Below are 13,780 nucleotides of genomic sequence, written 5' to 3'. Positions count from 1 at the left end.
GTTATTCGTTTCCATGCTTTAGGGCATTTCTGGAAAGACAAAATCTCTGCCTGTTTCTACACATTCTAAGTGACAGCATTTTTAAGTCTGGTTTCCATTAAAATGATTCTGGCATCTTTTTCACAAAATGCTGCTTTTTTGGTGTGCTTAATTTTGCAGTAGTAATTCGGTTTTTTAGGTCTCGCGACCTATCGATGTGCTTAAGCGCATCGAGCGGAGCGAGAATTCAAGTGGCGAAAACATCGTCAAACTAAGGGCTTTCAGCCCCGCGGTTTTCATGAAGTTCACGTGAACAAGCACGCGCATTCAGGGCCAGCCCAGCACATCAAAGGGCTTCTCCTCCCCTAAATATTCATGGCCGGCCGCAGGCCGGCCGTACTCTCAGTTTCCCAAGCCCGCCCCCATCCTCCACGCATCTCCTTTCACCATGCCTGCACTCTATACAGCCCAGCACATCAAAGGGCTTCTCCTCCCCTAGGGCTTCTCCTCCCATAATTATTCATGGCCGGCCGCAGGCCGGCCGTACTCTCAGTTTCCCTTGCCTTGCATGCAGTGAGAGGAAACAACCCCCCAAGACCCACAGCTGGCCGTGTACAAGACGCCACCCTTTTCAGACATGCAATTTTGCACGGTGCCTTCCACCGCCTGCATTGTCGTCCTGACCCAAGTGATCTCCCATGTCTAGAAACCGCTATTCTTTTCCCTGGGCCACAGTTGACAACAAACCTTGTGTCGGCCCCCTGACTTTTCTCCAGCGCCTTGAAAATTACTAGGTGAGGAAACAACCCCCCAAGACCCACAGCTGGCCGTGTACAAGACGCCACCCTTTTCAGACATGCAATTTTGCACGGTGCCTTCCACCGCCTGCATTGTCGTCCTGACCCAAGTGATCTCCCATGTCTAGAAACCGCTATTCTTTTCCCTGGGCCACAGTTGACAACAAACCTTGTGTCGGCCCCCTGACTTTTCTCCAGCGCCTTGAAAATTACTAAGTGCAGCGGAGAGAGCACTAGCGCCGCCAGTGACCATGAAGGATGCTTTTCCTGGACACCGGAATGAGCCATGGCAAACAGTCTGAGGAAGACTCACGCCGCACTGTAGAGGAGGTATCGGTTATTGAACCATGGACTGCTGAAAAGTGCCTGCAATTCTGACCGCAGCAGCATAGGCCCCTCCCCAGCTCTGAGCACTTAATCACTCGAACGGATGGTGGCCGCTGAAGAAAGCAGCTTCATGAAAAGGAAAATAAAATCAGGCCATAATGCACTGAATTGAAAAAGATCAAACTACGCAACTACTTAAAAATGAGGACGATCAAATGTAGGGTGCTAGTAAAATCCGAATCACAGCCTTAAACGTGACTTTTAGTCTGCTCTCCCAATGAATTTCCACTGTTTAACTTCGTCATGGGGGGGGGGGGGGGTGTTTAATATCGCCACATCAAAGGCATCAATCACCCTCCCACAGGCTTCCCCAGCGCTGCCCCGCCCCCTGCTTCACGGCCAGGCCATCTGTGAAATTTTGGGAGTTTGAAGGCCAGGCGGGCCGCCTGGTTTTGTATCTGCTGTAGGCGTCGCAGGCTATATGCAGGGATGCCGGCATATAGGGCGTTGCCGTAATCCAGGCGGGACACCACCATGGCCAGGATGATGAGCTTAAGAGCGGGGAAAGTGAAGAAACGGGACACCCTGCGTATAGTGCGCAGTGAAAGGAAAGTAGAAGATACCACAGAGCTAACCTGGGAGTGAAGGGTGAGTTGAGAATTGAGGGGGGGTGTGTTTAATATCGCCACATCAAAGGCGTCATTCACCCTCCCACAGGCTTCCCCAGCGCTGCCCCGCCCCCTGCTTCACGGCCAGGCCATCTGTTCCCAGCAGCAGCATTTCTCCTGCGCCAGGCCACATCAAAGGCTCTGTGCCACTTTCACCCACACAGCACCACTTTCAGACACGCAACGCCACTCACACCCACGCAAGCCCACTATCACCCACGCAACACCACACTCACCCACGCAACGCCACTCACCCAAGCAAAACCACTCACACACGCAATGCAACTCATCCACGCAACGCAACTCATCCACTCAACCCCACTCATCCACGCAACGCCACTCATCCACGCAACGCCACTCATCCACGCAACCCCACTCATCCACGCAACCCCACTCATCCACGCAACCCCACTCATCCACGCAACGCCACTCATCCACGCAACGCCACTCATCCACGCAACGCCACTCATCCACGCAACGCCACTCATCCACGCAATGCCACTCACACATGCAACGCCACTCACACATGCAACGCAACTCACCCACGCAACCCCACTCATCCATGCAACGCCACTCACACATGCAACGCCACTCACACATGCAACGCCACTCACACATGCAACACCACTCACACATGCAACGCCACTCACCCACGCAACACCACTCACACATGCAACGCCACGCCACTCATCCACGCAACCCCACTCATCCACGCAACCCCACTCATCCACGCAACGCCACTCATCCACGCAACGCCACTCACACATGGAATGCCACTCACCCACGCAACGCCACTCACCCAACACCACTCACACATGCAACGCCACTCATCCACGCAACGCCACTCATCCACGCAACGCCACTCACACATGCAACGCCACTCACACATGCAACGCAACTCACCCACGCAACCCCACTCATCCATGCAACGCCACTCACACATGCAACGCCACTCACACATGCAACGCCACTCACACATGCAACGCCACTCACACATGCAACGCCACTCACACATGCAACGCCACTCACACATGCAACGCCACTCACACATGCAACGCCACTCACCCACGCAACGCCACTCATCCACGCAACGCCACTCATCCACGCAACGCCACTCATCCACGCAACGCCACTCATCCACGCAACGCCACTCACCCACGCAACACCACTCACACATGCAACGCCACTCACCCACGCAACGCCACTCACTCACGCAAAGCCACTCACACCCACGCAGTGCCACTTTCACCCACACAGCACCACTTTCAGACACGTAACACCACTCACACCCACGCAAGCCCACTATCACCCACGCAACGCCACTCACACCCACGCAGTGCCACTTTCACCCACACTGTGCAGTGCACAATAGGTCTCGCAGTAGGAAAGTTGGAGCTATTGCTTTTGTAAATGACAAAGCCCTATATGTTTTTAAAATGAAAACAAAAATAAAAGGCATTGTTATTTGCAATTGTAATAGCTCAAACTTTCCTACTGCGAGACCTATTGGCAACGCCAGTGCTTGTATTCTTTATGTCTACAATGAACATAAATGAGCAAGATACCAAAGATTGTAATGCTTTGTGGGAAGGGTGATGGTGTGACCATGTATTATAAGGAATAAAATACCATTTGCCCTACATTAAAAGTATATTTCAAGTCACCATGGATGTCCATTGATTTACAAAGTCAGCTTTCTGGCATGTTGTTTACTTTAAAGGTATATATATTCATTTTATAATGCCTTACCAACTGGAATATGTCATCAAAAACTAGCACGAGTCCTGCCTTACTAAACTCCTGTCACATCACTAATGGCATCACATGGAGCAAAGGCTAGGATACATGCTGATGATTCTTAGTTTTGGAAGGACTTTTTAAATTATTTTAATAATTAAAACCGTGTTGTAATAGCTTTCCTTTTTTGTGTCAAGTTTCAGGTATTTTCTGTTGACATTGAGATATCTGTGTTCATAGTAGCATTCTGAAATCCTTAAATACTAACTTTTTAATCATTCTTTATTTTTTTAGTGAATTACTCCATCTTCATGTGTAAACTTTGCAACTTGTTTTCTCCAAATCAGTCGGAACTCCTGTCACATGTGTTAGAGAAACATGCTGAAGAAGAACTTAGGGCTGATGAAATTGTGATCCCATTGAGACCTCTCCTGACCCCCACCAGTGCCAACAAAAGCACAGAAGGTAATGTTTCAAATTTTCATCCATATCCAATTAGTGCGGATGATGTTGTGAAAATTGTACTTAAAAATATGATTGGTTTGTAAATGATCACAAAACACGTACCTTAAAGGACAGTGCAGTGCTCTGCAAACAAGGGAGTGCTTCTCCAAGTTTTAAGTTTTTGTGACAAATACTGTTGCAATGTCAAGTTGATCATTAAGGAAAATTAATTTTCCATTATAATTTGCCACTCGTGTAACATAAGATAATTTTGGATTCATAATCTTCATAAAACTTTTTAAAAAACTGATTTCACAGAGGAACCATGATAGTGGATTATTTTGTGTTATTAATAAATAGATGTCATGGCTTAGAGGAGTCAGTCGGCTTGGCAATACAAGCCAGATCTACTAAAATAGCGCATAGCAAAAAGTAATATCACCTTCAGCATCTGTTCTTGTGACCATTCATTAGAAGATCAGGGCAGCCCACATCCACATCACTTCATTCTTATTTCTCCCCTCAAACAGAACTCATTTTATAGATGCTCTTAATCTGCTATACATTCAGTTTTCATTTCATCCTATTCTCAATAAAGATAATAGTATTGAAATGTTTGTGAATAACTTTTTTGATTTTCTAGCCTTGACAACTACTAGACAACGGCCGACTTCTATTTGGAAGAGTATCTATTGCTTCTTAGACCGTGTTATTTTAAACTACCATGACTGGTAAGAATGTCCTCTGGTTTTCTGTCTGAATCCTCTTTCATTGGACCGACCCATGTTCACTCACCCAGTTTTAAAATGTCTGCCAACCGCAAATGACTGGAATCTATATTCCTCTGACTGGTATAAATTTTTTCTCAGTCCCACAGTAGCCTTGTACTACCAGCTTCACATCTTAGCATGAGACGATCTGAAAAACATAGCTTGTGAGGTCTTGCCTTCTTTCAAAAATGTTGTTGAGGTGTCCCAGGTCTCCAGAGAAGAAACATTATTATATTAGAACTTTCAGAAAATGTTCTGTAGCTTCGTTCTTGGTACTCCTAAAGTCTGCAGACTTTCAGAATACTCTTTTTCTGAAGGCACCGGGTACAAATTGTAAGAAGCGCCCTCAGAACACTTAATTAGATATGCAGGAAAAGGTCGGATTGCAATTGGTCCATGATTTACTTTCATAACCTTTCCAACTCCTTATGGCCAGGGTGCCTTCTCTACTCCCCTGCACAGGGCCGAAGTTTTACATGGGCTGTCAGAAGAATGTCCAGTTTCCACTTGTCTGCTCCAAGTGTTCCAGACAGGAACAGCTCTTTTTCTCTAGGAACGTCTGCATCTCCTTAGGAGAGAAGTTTAAAGATTCTGTCAGATGTCCTGGATAACGTTGTCTTTTTGGGTAAGAGAGAGGCTAACTTCGTTGGTCCTTGTTTGTCAGATTCAAGATAAAAGGCATACACTTTTATATCTCCCTCCTCCGACACGCTAAGATATCTTTCAACAGGCGTTTTCTTCTCTCCCTCTGTTCACTCAACCCTGCCCCTACAGCAGATTTTAAAAGGCAGACTCAGGTTGTGGTTGTCAGTAACCCCGAAGTATATAAAACTGAGGGGGATATTCTCAAGAGCGTCTGATGATCAGCGCAAAATAAGCATAACGCAACATTGCACATCGCAGTCTATTGCGGGAAAACAACGCCATGTTAATGGGGTATTCACAACACGGTGGTACCATGCGATAGGCTCACAACAATGCGTCAAACGTCCGCGTTAAACCCAACGCGACGCTGAAAAAATGCGAAACACCAATGCGAAAATAGTAGCAATGAAGCTAGTCGCGAAACAAACTTCAGCGATAACCAGCGACAGGCCTGCGATTCCAAGGCATCATGCGGGAAAATGCTCCATAAAAGCAGAGTGAAAAAGACAGTAAGATGACAATGTACGAGCACAACCCTACAGCCGGGAAGTACAACAAGTGACTATTCCCCCACAACAGACAGGCTTCTCCTCAAAACCGTCACAATGTACATTGACATGCAATCTGTATGTAACCTGCGCCAATGTGGAAGCATACATGGAACACACTGTGAAAGCTCATCTCCTCTTCACTTTGCAGAGAGACAATCAACACCCCCTGTACACAGACGTGCCATGTCCATAATCCAACAATAATAAAAGCATGGACCAATGTAGAGGCAGTGACTCCCCCTTACGTACATGTTGCCCATGTCGTGGGACTTGAGTCATACAGTGCATTCCTGCATCATGGCGGCACATATCAGAGACTAAAAGAAGCCCTGTTGTCACTTGTAGGCCACAAATGACAGCAAAATATTCATGGCCGGCCGCAGGCCGGCCGTACTCTCAGTTTCCCAAGCCCGCCCCCATCCTCCACGCATCTCCTTTCACCATGCCTGCACTCTATACAGCCCAGCACATCAAAGGGCTTCTCCTCCCCTAGGGCTTCTCCTCCCATAATTATTCATGGCCGGCCGCAGGCCGGCCGTACTCTCAGTTTCCCTTGCCTTGCATGCAGTGAGAGGAAACAACCCCCCAAGACCCACAGCTGGCCGTGTACAAGACGCCACCCTTTTCAGACATGCAATTTTGCACGGTGCCTTCCACCGCCTGCATTGTCGTCCTGACCCAAGTGATCTCCCATGTCTAGAAACCGCTATTCTTTTCCCTGGGCCACAGTTGACAACAAACCTTGTGTCGGCCCCCTGACTTTTCTCCAGCGCCTTGAAAATTACTAGGTGAGGAAACAACCCCCCAAGACCCACAGCTGGCCGTGTACAAGACGCCACCCTTTTCAGACATGCAATTTTGCACGGTGCCTTCCACCGCTTGCATTGTCGTCCTGACCCAAGTGATCTCCCATGTCTAGAAACCGCTATTCTTTTCCCTGGGCCACAGTTGACAACAAACCTTGTGTCGGCCCCCTGACTTTTCTCCAGCGCCTTGAAAATTACTAAGTGCAGCGGAGAGAGCACTAGCGCCGCCAGTGACCATGAAGGATGCTTTTCCTGGACACCGGAATGAGCCATGGCAAACAGTCTGAGGAAGACTCACGCCGCACTGTAGAGGAGGTATCGGTTATTGAACCATGGACTGCTGAAAAGTGCCTGCAATTCTGACCGCAGCAGCATAGGCCCCTCCCCAGCTCTGAGCACTTAATCACTCGAACGGATGGTGGCCGCTGAAGAAAGCAGCTTCATGAAAAGGAAAATAAAATCAGGCCATAATGCACTGAATTGAAAAAGATCAAACTACGCAACTACTTAAAAATGAGGACGATCAAATGTAGGGTGCTAGTAAAATCCGAATCACAGCCTTAAACGTGACTTTTAGTCTGCTCTCCCAATGAATTTCCACTGTTTAACTTCGTCATGGGGGGGGGGGGGGTGTTTAATATCGCCACATCAAAGGCATCAATCACCCTCCCACAGGCTTCCCCAGCGCTGCCCCGCCCCCTGCTTCACGGCCAGGCCATCTGTGAAATTTTGGGAGTTTGAAGGCCAGGCGGGCCGCCTGGTTTTGTATCTGCTGTAGGCGTCGCAGGCTATATGCAGGGATGCCGGCATATAGGGCGTTGCCGTAATCCAGGCGGGACACCACCATGGCCAGGATGATGAGCTTAAGAGCGGGGAAAGTGAAGAAATGGGACACCCTGCGTATAGTGCGCAGTGAAAGGAAAGTAGAAGATACCACAGAGCTAACCTGGGAGTGAAGGGTGAGTTGAGAATTGAGTTTTATGCCTAATGTTTTGACAGAGGAAGAGGGTACAGGAGAGGGGCCAAGGGAGGGGGGCCAGAAGAGAGGAGACCAGGGGCTGGATGAACCACCCGTCAATACCAGCTCGGTCTTGTCGGGATTAAGTTTGAGGTGATTGTGGTTCATCCAGTCCCTGATATGGAGCATGACAGATTGAAAGTTTAGAACAGAAGAGGGGGAAGAGGATAGATTGAAAACAAGCTGGAGGTCATCCGCATAATTGAATACGGCGACCTCCATCTGTTGGAGGGAAAAGATAAGAGGGGCGACATACAGATTGAACAAAGGGGGGAAAGGGAAGAGCCTTGGGGAACCCCGCACTGAACTTTCTGGACGTCCGCTGTGAAGTCACCCAGGCGGACGGCCTGGGTGCGGTCCCTCAGGAAGGAGGAGAGCCAGACCAGAGCGGTCCCCCCGATCCCCGCCGCCTTGACACGGGATAGCAAGATGGTGTGATCCACCGTATCAAAGGCGGCTGAGAGATCGAGGAGCACTAGGGCCTGGCGCTGATTGGTATCCATACCCTCCCTGAGGTTGTCCAGGACCGAGATGACAATGGACTCCGTGGAGTGTGCGGGGCGGAAGCCAGCCTGGCGGGGGGCAAGAGCTCCATGCATCTCCACAAAGGAGCTCAGAGCGCAGGTGACGTGGCGCTCGAGCACCTTGGCCAAAAATGGCAAGAGGGAGATGGGGCGGAAATTGGCAGGGACAGAAGGATCTGCCCCGGGTTTTTTCAGAATAGGCACAATAACCGCGGACTTCAAGGGGTTTGGAACTACGCCTTGAGCAAGAGAGCTGTTGAGGAGATGAAGGGGGGGGGGTCTGGGCAGGAAACAAAGATATGGCGGAGAATGTGGGCAGGACAGGGGTCAAGCGGAGAACCAGATTTGACCAGGGGAACTAAGGAGGTCAGAGATTCCCTAGTGATGGAGGGGAGGGTGGTGAGTTCACCCTTGGGAGGGGGACATTGGGGGTCAACAAAGGAGGGAGAAGGGGGAGGGATGTTGGCCTTAATGGTAGCGATTTTATGAATAAAGTAGTTATTGAGGGAGTGGCAGAGTTCTTCGGACGGGGCAGGCTTAAGAGTGGTTCTGTTCGAGAACGCCAGGTTGTGGACGATCGTGAATATCTCCTTAGACTGGTTTTCCGCGGCTAGGATTTTGGAGGAAAAATATGATGTTTTGGCCTCCAAGATGTCTTTTTTATACTGGGTAAGGATGGTGGTATACTCCATTTTTAGAGTGGGACAATAGTTTCTCCTCCATGCCCGCTCAGCGCGGCGTACTTTTAGTTTGGTGGCCTTAAGCTCTTCGTTGAACCACCGATTGGCGTCCTTCTCACGCTTGGAGGAGATGCGCTTGAGAGGGGCGACGGAGTCGCGGCCAAAGGAGAGCCACTGGTCTATGGCCTTAACCTGGGAGAGAGTGGAAAGGTGTAGAAAAATAGACATATTGATGTACATAAGCAACGTTCATTTCCCTTTTCCCACTCCTCTTCCTGCGCATATCCTAAATACCGTGAAGCATTTAACTACATCCTACTGCCGGAAAAGGCCTGTACCCGTGTATACATGACAGCCATTTTAGGCACCCTGGCCTTTTTTTGCCCGCCTAAGATTAGAATCACTGGCTCCCCTTCCGCGTGTATTCAAAATCTCTCTCTCCCTCACATGCATAAACCATGAAGCCCTCTCCCTCTGCACGACCCCGCTGTGAAAGGCAACTCTCCCCCTTGACTCGCACAAAACCCCCTATTCCATCTTGGAGAGGCATCCTTTGCCTTAGCAGACATAGCCCTCCCCCAGCTGCACCTGACTGCCCCCGCTCTCATGTACGGGTCATAAGATCTCTCTCGCTCTCTGTGTGACTCTGTCCTTGTGTCCACCCTGGCTACCCCTCCCTTCTCCTCACGTAAACAAGTCATAAATCCTCTTCTTACGCAGAGCCCTGTCCTTGAGGGCCACGGCCGCGCCTGACCAGCACCTCCTTCCCTTCCATGAATGCCCCTCTGTTGACAAGCCTTCCCTCCGCACTCAATTGTCCACGCGGCATTAATACCACTCCTTTGATGACCCTTTTCCCCCGAGTCCGGCTGACCACATATGTCCGAGGCCATCGCCTGAGCCAGGAGATACCATTTACTGCCCTTATTGTATGAAGTCACTCCTCTTCAAAGGATCCTCTATTGGTCTTAGCCACCCCCACCCCTTGGGCTATGATCAGGCGTACACATCCTGCAAAACACTCAGTTGCGTGATTGACCTCCCCTCTTATCAGCAGGTCAAGGGCCCCCATTATGATCGTATATGGGTAGGATCACCACGAGGATTATGGGGATGTCTTTCCTTTTGCGTCACACCGTTCTGATTGTGTTATCATGTGTTCTGTAGAGTATAAAAAGCCAGAGTCTCAGCTCACTTGTTAGAGCACCTCCCGAAAGACACTGTGTTTCGTGTCCGAAATGACTGGCTCTCCTCATGAGTAATAAACTCTGCTCTTGATTCCTGCTTCCAGCGCCCGTCTCTTTATTTTGGTAATTACTCAACATGGGAACTAAGGCGGTTTGCGCCAGCAGCCTGGGCATCGATAGGAAGATGGTTTGCATTTTTTCACAATTGGCGTCCCAACGCGGGGCCCATCAGTGACATAGGGTTCGGTAAGAGAGATCCAGACGAAGAAGTGAACGTCTAAATGATCGGGGCATGCCTGCCTTGAGAGGGCCCTCGCCCGGCGGCCGATCGACAGAACTTCACCAATTCTGAACGGACCTCTCTTCAAGTGACCTATTGTCCTGACTGGAATCCCACAGGAATGCTACATGGAGTAAGAGAACGATCGGGCGCTGGAGGAGGAAGTCGAAGAACTATCCGTATGGTCCGGTCCGGGTAAGATTAAGTAGGGTGTTTTTACGCCTGATTGGTAGGGTGGCTCTGTCCACCTGATTGATTGATTGTTTGTATTGAAAACCGGTATTTGTATACTGGCATTGTTGGTATTGGTTCATTTAGCTCTGAGGGCTACTTGACACATTGGTTCTCTTTTGAGAACGAGACATTCTCTGTTTGCAAACAGCGGCGAATAGGAACGTCGTCCCTCTTTGCAGATAGAGAAGGGTAGGTAATGTAGACTTTTGTCCCCGGTATTAAGCCGTCATGCCTACCTTTCTCCCCACTGGATTGTTTGAAGTCGATTAATAATCGATTGTTGTTCTTTTGAGATCTTCCCTGTCTACAAACTGAGACGAGTAGAAATATTCTGTCTTCCTTTTTGGATAGCGAAGGGCAGGTAATGCAGACTTTTGTCCCCGTTGTAATCCGTCATGCCTGTTTTTCTCCCCGCTGATTGATTGAAAACCTGGACATTGTTGTTCCAGGCATTGTTTCGTTCGAGGTATTTTCCGCCTGCAAACAACGTGGAATAGAGATATTCTATCTAGTCTTTGCAAGCAGAAAAGGGTAGGTTATGCCCCTTTGTGAATTCGTCAGTCCTACCCACTCCCCACTGGTTGGTTATTGTGGGGTAGCTCGCATGGTCCGCCCAGGAGACTACTCTTATGGAGGACATATGCTCTCTACTCATGGGCCATTTAGTAGAAATAGACCGACTGGTCCGTCCAGGAGGCTACCCTGGTAAATGGAAGTACATCGCTCGGTCCGTCCAGGATGATACCCTAATGAAGGAATATATGTTCCCCTTTTGATCGATAATCTCGTTCCACCCCGGACCATTTATTGGAGGGGACTCGTCTGGTCCGTCCAGATGTACCACCCCCCCCCCCCAGTGAAAAGGACACATAAAAATATGAAGTGATCACCGTTCCCTACTAACAGAAAGCTTTAGCTCGAAACACGCTAAGGAAGAGAAAGAAAAATAAAAAGGAAATCAGGCTAAGTCAGTAACCCCCTGATGAGCTTTTGACTTCACTAAAAATAAGAAACATTAGAGATAGTTCGTAACAAGAAATATAAAATGGCGAAAAGTTTGACAGCAAAAATAGCCACGAGGCAGCTAGGCTTCACTGCCTGTTCCTGCTCCCAACATGCCTGCCTCATTGCCCGCCACGCCCAAATAACGGTCACATGAAATAGAAACAATCAAATAGGTACCTACCCCCATTCCGGAAAACTCCCGAAGTGCAACAGGTCCGCAGTTACGCCCATCCGGAAGGCGAGGCCTCGAGGTACGAGGGTCCCGCCTGACCACGATCGGGAGGAGATGATGTTGGGCAGGCGGTCCAAAGAATGGCAGAGTCCTCTCCTTCTCTCCTCTTCCGCTGCCCTGCAGGCCACGGGGGGGGGGGGCTGTCTTGCCTCAGCCACCGACCACCCCCCCCCCTTCTGTCTCTCGCCTGGTCTGACCCACGAAGAAGGCAGAAGCCGAAGGCGAGAACGGCGGCGAATCAAGTAGTCCCGCCACATTTCGAATTCGCCGCATGCCATCGCCTGTTTGTCAAAGGCCGAAGCCAAGGCGAAAACGGCGGCAAATCAAGTAGTCCTGCCACATGCCAAATTCACCGCATGCCGCCGCCTGCATAGGCACAGGTAGTCCCGCCACATGTCAAGGAAAAGGGGGGGGGGGCTGTCTTGCCTCAGCCGCCGACCACCCCCCCCCCCATCATCAATGGCTGGCATGGCCGATATCGAAGACGACGGAGCCGAGGAACGGCGCGGGGTCGCTGGAAGGGGGAGGCGGCGCGAACGACCCTCCCCCACCTCCCTCCAGGTGGAGGCTTCCAGCGACACCCCAATGCTCTTACTTAAAGAGGGTCAACATCATAAAGCGGTCTTCTGCCCAGGACGGGCACTCGCTCCATATCGCCTCTCCTCGACCTTGAAGATTCTATAAGAGCCGGGGGGCCCCCGACCCCCTGCATGGGTGCCCCCGCCCCCTTCACCGGGAACCACGACATCGGTGCAACTCCTGCCGGCGCCAGCCTCGGATTAGAACTGGCTAAAATGCAGCCACGGCACAGACTTGTTCAGTTCCGGAGGAACACCAGGATGACCCGGTAGGAAAATTGTTGCCGCCCTTCCCACTCTTTGACTCATGGTCCATATTGTTTGACTGTTAACCTTATAGCACGAAACTTTTTGAATTCTCAACGGAAGGCTCTGGGCCAACCATGCAAGACTAGAGACATCCTGACTGTGCTGGAACTCGCCTGACCCCACCCAAAAATGGCGCCGACACAAAATGAGAGTTTTTGAATGAACTTTATTGTACCATGACCTTGCAACTTTTTAACCCCGAGATATATATATATATCGTTTTGGATAATGAAAGTAGATATGAAGGATACTGAGCATGTGCTTGGACAATGAATTGACTTAGGGTGGGTACCGATTATGAGTTGGAAAATGAATTGGTGTAATTTAGATAAAGAATGAGTATTGGATAATGAATTATGAATTGATTAATAATGAATTTTTGACATGCACCATGTCTGCTCTGTAAGGTAATTTCAATACGATTTTATTTGCACTGCTGCACTTTATGAAATGAACTGCTACCAATTCCGTTTATTAAAAGTATTTTGAAGGAGAAAGCATGGTCGTTGCAGTTGCATTAATAAGTTTTGTAATGCCTTACTACTGCGAGCGAAGATTAAGTATGATGATGGATGTAGATCAAAAGAGATCAGATATTTGGCAGCTACCTTATGTGCCACAAGCAACCGGAAAAGTGTTTTCAGATACCCTTAAAAATGACACCACAGAAAATGCCTTCTGACCGTCACCCTTGCACCCGATAAAGACGGTTACGACCAGGTAGCTCATGTAGATACTCAGATCGTCAATGATTATCTATATGACACCACTGGTCCCTCTGGGCTGAAATGCCGAAGGGGCAAGGGAATGCGGTACGAGGAGATAGGGCGAGTATATGGTAGGTAAAACATTTTCGAACTACTGCATGATGATGTGCTTTGAATGCTGCCCCCCCCCTACCCCTTCTTTTCCTCCCTTCTGCAGGTCACGTCAGAACGTCGACTGAAGTATGAAAGAGCGACGGTCGGACCACCGACGAAAAAGGGAAAAGGGAAAATCTGTGTTTAGT

The 13,780-nt window shown here is 49.4% G+C and overlaps 1 protein-coding gene across 1 annotated transcript in view; it reads left to right on the top strand.

Moving 5' to 3' along the window:
* The window catches only part of ZFAT (zinc finger and AT-hook domain containing), a 933,238-nt gene that overhangs the window by 106,654 nt on the left and 812,804 nt on the right, over positions 1–13,780 (top strand). The window contains exon 2 of the mRNA XM_086966254.1: positions 3,803–3,973. Coding sequence (XP_086822380.1) covers positions 3,803–3,973 — 171 coding nt within the window. The remainder of the gene's footprint in view (positions 1–3,802; positions 3,974–13,780) is intronic.

The sequence above is a fragment of the Lissotriton vulgaris genome, chromosome 4_1 (assembly GCF_964263255.1).
Source record: "Lissotriton vulgaris chromosome 4_1, aLisVul1.2, whole genome shotgun sequence".
In the NCBI taxonomy this organism is placed as follows: domain Eukaryota; kingdom Metazoa; phylum Chordata; class Amphibia; order Caudata; family Salamandridae; genus Lissotriton; species Lissotriton vulgaris.
Note: the sequence above shows the minus strand (reverse complement) of the source record. Positions and strands in the feature narration are given on the sequence as shown.